This window comes from Lolium rigidum, chromosome 4 (assembly GCF_022539505.1).
Source record: "Lolium rigidum isolate FL_2022 chromosome 4, APGP_CSIRO_Lrig_0.1, whole genome shotgun sequence".
Classification (NCBI taxonomy): Eukaryota; Viridiplantae; Streptophyta; class Magnoliopsida; order Poales; family Poaceae; genus Lolium; species Lolium rigidum.
This window is the reverse complement of record NC_061511.1, coordinates 52366906-52376891: the sequence shown is the minus strand read 5'-3', so window position 1 is coordinate 52376891 and position 9986 is coordinate 52366906. Positions and strand designations below refer to the sequence as shown.

Below are 9986 nucleotides of genomic sequence, written 5' to 3'. Positions count from 1 at the left end.
CCCTCGTTAGGCGTCGTCGTCATCGGCAAGATCGTGTTTCCATCGACAGTGGGCTCGATCACCATGCCAGGGCCCAGCACAAGGAGCTCCTCGCTGTCGTCATCATCGTACTTGTCGTAGACGTGCTGCTTCGGCATGCCGCTGCCGGAGTGGGCCACCAGCGGCGGCCGGGTAGCGGTGTCCCTGCCACCGTCGTCGTCGTGGTTACCGGACGCCACCGTGCCTCCGTAGCAGCGCACAGGCAGCGGACGAGCGGCAGCAGTGCCTGCTTCCGGAGCGCCCTGGCCCGCCGCATCCACGGCCACGGGTGTCCCTCGTCGCTGCTCGGCAGCCATGGCAGCCGCAACACAGGTGAACAAGTCGTCGTGCGGCGCGTCGTCGTCCTCACGCGTGGTCGTCATCGGCAAGATGTCGTATCCAGAGCCCGGCGGAGGGAACACCTTGTTGTCGTCACTATCATACTCGTCGTACACGGGGCGCACCGACGGAGTACTAGCGTCCATGCCATCGTCAAACTCGTCGTTGTACCCGTACGCCACCTTGCCGCCGTAGTAGGGCAGGGGTGGAGGTCGAGACGCACCATCGCCGGCCATATCGCTGAACCTGCTGGTACGACGACGCTTTAAGATCTGCTTATATTTGATCTTCCTCGCAGACGTCGCAAGCCTCGGCTATTTGTTTCTGATGATCACCAGAGGCCTTACCAGTTTGACCTTTTGTATCCAGAAGTAGTCATGTTGGAAGCAGGGCCGGTCTAGCACCAGGATTCGGTGACAGCGTACACGTGGGTGTGCGTGTGACGGAGGTGATTAGAAAACTAAACCGACTCTAATTCGTGTAAGTACAACTACGGTAAGTAATAACCTTAAGTGAAAACGATTATCAGGCGGACATAAAGATACTACTAGTAAACCCTCTTGTGGGTCGATAAAAAGGCAATTTTACAGTGTATAGCAAGCAACGCAGGCTGTGACGCACCCACACATGGTATATTAGCTAACACAGAATGGCTTCATAAGCCTCGTCAAAATCACCACTCTCTTTTGCATCCTAAACCTAAATGGACCTTCAGCTAGCCTTCAGAGCTCCTTCTAGTTGACCAGGAGCTGAGGCATGACTCTAGGATATGCATGCTCCGCCGAGTTAACTCGTCAGGATGACATCCGTCTCGAACACGGAAATTTTGTGTCCGGTAGACCAGTCTTCAGTACTCCTATGTTATTTCTTGTCAACTATTGTTAGCCGAATTCGGTATAGAGCCTTGCGACGATGAGCTTGCAACCGCTGCCTTCTGTGGCTTGCTTCTCGAGAAACTTTTCGCGTACAGGGCTCCAAATACAATGGCCTGGTTATTAGCATGGAATGTCGATTATTATTGAAATGAACACAAAGAAATGATCGTTAATATACAGTATGACTGACGAAAAGGGGACAGATGACTTACAGCCCCAACCCACTGCATCCAACTGAGGGGGTGCACGAACCAAACACACGACAGTAGTATACTCACCAACTGCGAAAACATTTTGTACCAATTCTGTGAGCAAATGGTCCAATAATATAAGTGCAAGTACGTGACACTGGTGAGAACTGTATCTACCTGTCGAGTTGTCATGATTGTAGCAAATGTGAGAGCCCCAAATGTTCGAATGGTGTAAGATATAAAGAACTGGCTAGCTGTTGCAACCTGGACAAACATGGAATTTAAATGTCACGGCAGAAAGATAACTTGGGTCCACTATTTAAACAATTACGGTGTAGATCCAATTTGTGAGTATGCAATTGCGCAAATTTGCAATATCAAGTGCAACTTGTCCTAGATTTCATGTTCTGCAACTGAAAGAAAATCTCGAAGTATTTATTCTCAGTTTCTTTGCATCTCCTAATATGATATTGTCTCAGCATCCACATATATTTAACAGACTTATGTTGACGTGCTTTATACTATAATCTCCAGTGGTTCATTTGGTAAAAAAGGAGCAGGCACATTGCACTCTAATTAAAGAAATAAAAGGTAAATCTTACAGTGGATAGGATTAGGACGTCATAGAAGCAATCTGGATGACGAACCATAAAGTCCACAGCTGGAAGGAGATGATTCTGGAGAATAAGTCCTGTAAAAGGAACAAAATAACAGAGAAATAAAATCATTCATGGCAACTTTTAATAGTGTATTGTATAGTGTAAGTCTAACAGACTAAGTTCACAGATTAATAGAGGACTTTAGACAGAATCACCAGTAAAGAAACTTCGACAGATTCATGATAGTACAAAAGTGTAGGTTCAGTTATAAATTTGAAATTTGACTTTAGACAGAATCACCAGTAAAGAAACTTCGACAGATTCATGATAGTACAAAAGTGTAGGTTCAGTTATAAATTTGAAATTTGACTTCAAAGGTAGTGCAGGACATCAAAAGACAAGGAAAGTAACCATTTGCGTAAGCAATTACCACTCAAGCTAATAACACAAGAGCACATTGTCGTGTAGAATATTTGGTTGTGTATTTCCATCTCATACCCTTTGAAGAGCTTATCTTGGAAGGTGCTTGTGAAACCATCAAATCTAGAAATTCAAAGAAAATGAAGTTAGACCATATTACATAGTAACCTGAGTGTGAAAGCCAATCTAAAGAAATGATGTAATAAACCTTATAGGCCAATAGTGCACCAATTCACCCATACTCACACCCTATAGTATTATGACTTATGGCCAGTGGGATTTCAAATGCAAGTTGGTTTTGCCTATTTTAATGTTTGATACATTATAGAATCATAAAGCTTCCAAAGTTATAGTAACACGCCTCCTCCATAGTACAGATACTCAATGAGTCATAGCAATACATATAGGCATATAGCTCTAGAATGCCAACTACTGACTACATTCAGAATATAGCATGCAATCATTAGTGCAAATAAAAGTAGACTTACATGTCAAATAGAGCTGTGAAATAACAAACTGATCTACCATTGAAGTGTGTCATGAATTCAAATATTATTTCTTATCTTCTTAGCAAAGAATTAAAATACATGAGAAGAAGTTGTACCCAAGATAACCAAGCATGAGTGAAACACCCCAAACAGTGCTTTCTCTGCCTCTATTGAGTGGACTAACATCCATTGACGCCTGCATCCATGAAGACAATAAAGCAAAAGGGATCACTTTAGAAGGAACCCGTAAAGCTCAGCATGCCATAAAATTTACAGGCACAATTCTTAAATATAAAAGGGTTTCACGGGTGCATTGACTAAACATTATAAGTTCCAACAACCCTGTGACCAAAAATGTTGCCTAAGATAGTTCATTAGGGAAGCTTAAACCTGTCAAGTTTCATGCACTAGCCAAGGCAACCAAAAGTCCAAACTAATGGAAAGGGCTAGGTAATACACATATACTGTAACACCCCCCTCTCACATGTGGCTCGATGAGGCCTACAAGCGAACAGAAGAATCTATGTATGACTCAAGAAGGCCTATACGTGGACAGAAGGGGGAGACGAGCAATTTTTAATAAATTGCGAAAGCCGAGACTTGAAAGCAACACCTTTGCTCTGATACCATGTCAACTTTTTTAATGCACTAGCCAACGCAACCAAAATTCCGAATTCAGACTTTTGGTTTCATTGGCTAGTGCATGGAAGTTGACATAATCCTCATCTCCATCCTTTAATTCCAACCTAGCATGTATACTAAATAAATCATATGTGGTTTGTAAATGCAGTATTGGTAATAGTATGTGGTTTGTAAATGCAGTATTGATAATTACTCAAATTTCTTCTCCATTCTCCAAGACAAGCTTTAGCCATTACTGAAAAATCATGCAGTGTGCAGTCCTGTGATGCTAAATAATACAGGGGAAATAGTTAAGATATTTGGATTACCGGGAATAGAATGAACAATGAGCAGCCCATGGTCACAATGACTGCAAAGAAGTAATCTTTCCCACCATACTTCTTTTTCATCATTATTGTGCCCCAAATCTACCAATCAATCAAAAGTCAGATAATTTTCAGAACAAGGCAACATCTTGAACTCTCGATATAAAGGAATGGCAATCAAAATATATAAATTACGGAACACGAGAATAAAACATGTCAGATATACGAATTCCATATGGTTCACAGTTTCACACACACAATTCTAATTTTCTATGCTTTAACATGTACAAAATAGATGAATGAAAAGATGACAAAATGGTAACATTACACAGAGGCACAGTCAAAGGATCTCAGAATCAGCTTGCACGGTAACGCTTACACAATTAGCAACTGTTTTTAAATCTCTTTAACATTCACTACATTCAGATTGGCTCAAATTACGATTAGCACCCAACTAGCCTATGTACAGTTTAATTACTTGCATCAATCAGTATTTATTAACTGGAAAGTAAACTGGTACATAAAACTGTACTCTTCTAGCAGACAATGAAGATGCATGAAAATAAAACTAGATTGCAGGTTACAGCACAGAATATATTACCATGACAGGGATCATCTTTGCGCATTTGGCAAGCGTCTGAACAGGGAAACTGACGTACTTGAGGGCCTGAAACAATCACGCAAGTATTATGTATAAAAGAAATATGAACCAACAAGAGCAGATATACGAAACCAATATATAACCTCGTACTGGCAAGTTGTGGTCAGTATGTTTGATAAGGAGACAACACAGTATTTCTGGATTGGAGCCACCGGGTCCGTGGATTTCTTACTCGACTGCATGAACATACACAACTTAAGAGTCTAACACAGTCAGATACGTTGAAGTATAAGAACAAAGGAAATTCCATACCAGCAACACGAGTGCAGACACCAAGGACGTGGTGATACGGTTACAGAAAACAAGAAAAAGCGAGTATCTAAAGAACTCCTTCTCTTCTCCATAGGGAACTCTCATGAGTTTTTCCTGCATAACATTGAAACGAAAACCCCTCGATTTAGTGATTATGGTAATGCACACACGGGAAAATAGAAACATGACCTTTTCAAGTTAGCTAAAGAACAGTTAACTGGTAGTCCCTACATTTCTATTAGTAGGGTATATTAGGTTTCGCTAAGCATGGTCTGATGATGAATTACTCGATTAACATGTGGTTTATCTGATACAGAATCACAATTATCAGCAAATACTACTTGTGAAGAAGAAACTATTGGAAGTAATTCTTGACCAAAGCCTTGTCTTAACAAAACCTAATATGCCCTACAAATAGGAGCAGAGGGAGTAAAAAACTGTGGTGGTAGTGCTTGTACATCACCAAGGTCATGTGTGAATACCCTATTTAGTAGAAGTAACTAGTGCTGAGTAACCAGCTGGGCAGCACTGGGTTGTTCATGAACAGCATCCAGTTTGAACAGCGAATGAAAACACAAGTACAGATGCTCAAATTTAAGAAAACTATCATGAAGAGTATACTTGTCATCTGGATTTGAGAAAAAAACGGAAGTGCTAAAAGGAGTGAAAGGAAGAATACTCCAAAGTACCCTTTTACTGTCTGAACTGAACTTCAGGACACGCGTAACTTCCCTACGGCTGTATCGATCACTGAGATATCTTTCACTGAATACTTCATGCTAAGCATTGATTCGCAGAGGGAACTGACATGACCGCTCATCCCCCAAATACTAACAGTACTAAAGTCCCCTCTCACAACCCGAAGCATCTGAAATGGAATCGGCGCCACTGGGAAGCGCCGTCTCAACATTTCGAATCGTGAATCTTGCCCGGAACGAAGAACATGCACGAATAGATCGCTACTGATCCCCCGCTACCACACACACACTCCTCGGTGGATAAACTGGGCACGTGTGAATCGAACGGAGCAGGAGGCGAAGGCGAGGGGAGGGGGCGGACCTGGAGGACGCCGTAGACGAGGAGCGTGCTCATGATGCCGACGACGGCGAGCGCGCACCGGGACAGCCAGCGGCGGCGCTCGTCCTTGTCCCTCCCCGCCGCCGCCGCCACCGGCAGCGCCGCCTCGTCCGCCATGGCGAAACTGGTAGATCCGGGAGGGGACCCTAGCTCCGGCGATCGATTGATGGCAGCGGGAGAGCGCGGGGCGGAGCTGACTCGCCTCCTCCGCTTTCCGGCGTGCCGCGTGCGGCGTGTGGGGTAGCAGTCACCGGACCCCGTGCAGTAGCTTTTACCAGTTTTATTTGGGAAATAGTCGGGCCGTTGGATCTTCTACTCTCCATGCTAGGGCACTTTGATTCATAGGATAAGAGAAGTATATATAGAAATATTAAACTTATAAGATTGAGATGTCATGGCTACTAAACTATTGGGTTGTTTTTTTTAGGCTTATAGGGTTTGGTGTTCAAGGGATAGGGCTGACCTCCGATTGTGATCTATGTTGAACTTTGATGGTCTCCATCGAGCGGGCGTGAGCTCCTGTGAGCAGCGACGGACGGCAGAGAGGAAGTCTCATTCCAATTGGTGATATTCGGGATATTTGGGAGGAAAGAGGGAGGCTCTATTATCTACCTACATTTCAGGAGGTTGATGGAGAGGGTTGGAGTTGAGGTTTTTTCTTACCACGATATCCACAATGGGGTATCATGGGTTTATTGCCCTAAAAATGGCAGCCGGCATTGGCCATGAGCGGAGACATTATTGAACGTTAAGAGTGGCTAAACACAATTGTTTCTGTTCAAGACGAAAACAATATTCTGCAATTCATGCCAGATAAAATCAGCAATACTTTCGTCAATTACTTTAGATCAATCTTTGCTTCTACTCAGACTAAGATTGGCAGGCCATACATTCAAACAAATCCGCTACAAGAAACGCAGGACTATACATACTCGATCCCTGATGAACAGGAAATCATGGAGACACTCAAAGATATGAAAAGAAATGCGTCTCCAGGGCTTTAATGTGGAGTTCTACATTGCAACTTGGTCATGGATTGGGCCAGATGTGGTGTTACTGGTAAGAAACTTCTTCCAATCAGGAATTATGCCATCCCATATAAATGATACTCACATTGCTTTGATTCCTAAAAAGCTTGTTCCCTTAGTGCCAGCGGATTATAGACCAATTAGTCTTTGTAATGTCATTTACAAGTTAATTGCAAAATGTATTGCTAATAGATTAAAGCCTCATTTGCCGGACTATATTCATCATTCTCAACAGGCTTTCATTGAAGGCGGGCGTATTAGTAGTAACATCATTATTGCCCAAGAAATCACTCATTCCTTTACTCTTAGTTCCTGGAAAAATAAAGCTTTTATGCTCAAAATAGATCTTGCTAAAGCCTTTGATAGGCTAGAATGGAATTTCATTGTTGACGCTCTCGCACGTAAAGGGCTCCATGGTCATTTCATAAATTTGATCTATGCGTGTGTATCTTCTCCAACTTTTTTTGTTGTCATTAATGGACAGCCATTTGCGAGATTTCGTGGTGATAGAGGAATTAGGCAGGGATGTCCCCTGTCCCCATACTTATTCGTTCTTGCAATAAATGAACTATCTATTGCCCTTCAGGAAGCAATGTCAACTAACAATTTTGCAGGTATAACCCTAGAACCCAATTGCCCTCCAATCCACTCACTCTTGTTTGCAGATGATCTCTTGGTATGTGGGCAAGCTACACCACAAGAAGCTTCTCGGATGAAACAAATTCTACATGATTTCTGTATTCGCTCTGGACATGCTCCAAATTGGACCAAATCAGGTATCATTTTCAGCAAGCATGTTCCTCCTAATATTTGTCAATCCATCAAGCAGGTCTTCCCTGTGCCTCTCATTGATAACAATTTTGTTCATCTTGGCCATCCGGTAATTTTACCCAGAAAAAATAGAACCGCAGCCTATAATTTTATATTTGACAAATTCAAATCAAAGCTTTCCACCTACAAGGCTGATAATCTTTCTCATGCAGCAAGGCTTGATGACCCACAAGTATAGGGGATCGCAACAGTCTTCGAGGGAAGTATTACCCAATTTATTGATTCGACACAAGGGGAGACAAAGAATACTTGTAAGCCTTAACAGCGGAGTTGTCAATTCATCTGCACCTGGAAACAGACTTGCTCGCAAGAGTTTATCAGTAGTAACAGTTTTATAGCAGTAGGAATAGCAAAATAACAGCGGCGGTGAAATAAGGAGAGCAGTAGTGATTATAGTAAACAGCAGGATTAAAATACTGTAGGCACAGGGACGGATTTAACGGGCGTTGCATGGATGAGAGAAACTCATATAACAATCAAAGCGAGGGCATTTGCGAGATAATAATAAAATGGTATCCAAGTACTAATCAATCAATAGGCATGTGTTCCATATATAGTCGTACGTGCTCGCAATGAGAAACTTGCACAACATCTTTTGTCCTACCAGCCGGTGGCAGCCGGGCCTCTAGGGAAACTACTTGGATATTAAGGTACTCCTTTTAATAGAGTACCGGAGCAAAGCATTAACACTCCGTGAACACATGTGATCCTCACATCACTACCATCCCCTCCGGTTGTCCCGATTTCTGTCACTTCGGGGCCATTGGTTCCGGACAGCGACATGTGTATACAACTTGCGGGTAAGATCATAAACAACGAATATCTTCATGAATCAATAACATGTTCGGATCTGAGATCATGGCACTCGGGCCCTAGTGACAAGCATTAAGCATAATAAGTTGCAACAATATCATAAAAGTGACATCTACGGATACTAGGCACTATGCCCTAACAATCTTATGACTATTACATGACCAATCTCATCCAATCCCTACCATCCCCTTCAGCCTACAGCGGGGGAATTACTAACACATGGATGGGGGAAACATGGTTGGTCGATGGAGAGGCGTTGGCGGTGATGGCGGTGAAGATCTCCTCCAATTCCCCGTCCCGGCGAGTGCCGGAACGGAGACTTCGGCTCCCGCGACGGAGTTTCGCGATGTGGCGGCTCTCTGGAGGGTTTCTGGCGACTTCGACTTCTCTCCGTGCGTTTTCAGGTCGAACCCAATAAGTAGTCCGAAGGGGGGCGTCGGAGGCCGGCCGAGGGGGCCACACCACATGGCCGCGCGGGCCCCCCGGGCCGCGCCGCCATATGGTGTGGGGCCCTCGGGCCTCCACCTCTTTTGCCCTTCTGGCTCCGTCAATATTCTGGTAAAATAGGGCCTTCGCATAAATTCCGAGGATTTTCCCGAAAGTTGGATTTCCGCACAAAAACGAGACACCGGAGCAGTTCTGCTGAAAACAGCGTTAGTCCGTGTTAGTTGTATCCAAAATACACAAATTAGAGGCAAAACAATAGCAAAAGTGTTCGGGAAAGTAGATACGTTTTGGACGTATCAACTCCCCCAAGCTTAGCTTATTGCTTGTCCTCAAGCAATTCGGTTAACAAGCGAGCGATAAAAGTACTTTCACGAACACATTTGCTCATATGATGTATATATTCTCATGCTATGGCTAATACTTAAGCGAGTTCATAATGAGACACATGCAAATAAGATCATCCAACGAGCTATGTCAATCATGGAGAGGTACCAACAATTAATAATAAGCACCATGAATCATGTATATAAGCAGGATTGCAATGTTCATAAGAGAATATGATAAAGTGGTATCTCGCTTGCTCGTATTTGATCGGCAAAACATAAATGCCGAGGCACCTCTTGAGTTCATAGAAAGACTAGAAGTAGTGATTGTCAAAGATAAAAGCATCAAAGTTATACCACAATCAATCATATTTTGAGACAAGCATATTATACTAAGAATGACAAGTTGTGCTCTCAAGATAGTGCTCAAAGAAAGAATGGAGACATAACATAAAAGTAAAAGATTGACCCTTCGCAGAGGAAGCGAGGGATTAACATGCGCTAGAGCTTTTCATTTGTAAAGCGAGAGTAAAATTATTTTGAGAGGTGTTTGTTGTTGTCAACGAATGGTAATGGGTACACTAACTACCTCATCAACCGGACTCACAAGAGCGGCTCCCATTTTATTTATCTTTGGGTGGCACTCCTTCCAACCTTTCTTTCACAAACCATGGCTA

The 9986-nt window shown here is 43.2% G+C and overlaps 1 protein-coding gene across 1 annotated transcript; it reads right to left on the bottom strand.

Moving 5' to 3' along the window:
* Window positions 1–920: 920 nt before the first annotated feature.
* On the bottom strand, window positions 921–5984 carry LOC124708334 (UDP-galactose/UDP-glucose transporter 5-like). Its single transcript, XM_047240006.1, has 11 exons — window positions 5850–5984; window positions 4791–4904; window positions 4622–4714; window positions 4479–4544; window positions 3881–3979; window positions 3047–3126; window positions 2453–2565; window positions 2026–2114; window positions 1601–1687; window positions 1445–1513; window positions 921–1345 (listed from the first exon to the last, which is right to left on the bottom strand). Exons 1-11 carry the CDS (start codon window positions 5982–5984, stop codon window positions 1229–1231), a joined length of 1062 nt encoding a protein of 353 aa, XP_047095962.1. The 3' UTR covers window positions 921–1228.
* Window positions 5985–9986: the final 4002 nt, after the last annotated feature.

Bases quoted from the DNA above. Each gene is read 5' to 3' on its own strand.
- LOC124708334 (XM_047240006.1), bottom strand. From the start codon at position 5,984: ATGGCGGACGAGGCGGCGCTGCCGGTGGCGGCGGCGGCGGGGAGGGAC. The intron at 1,688-2,025 runs GTAAGATTTACC...ATGTTTGTCCAG, and splicing joins ACGTCCTAATCCTATCCACT to GTTGCAACAGCTAGCCAGTT. The intron at 1,346-1,444 runs GTAAGTCATCTG...GCTAATAACCAG, and splicing joins GGATGCAGTGGGTTGGGGCT to GCCATTGTATTTGGAGCCCT.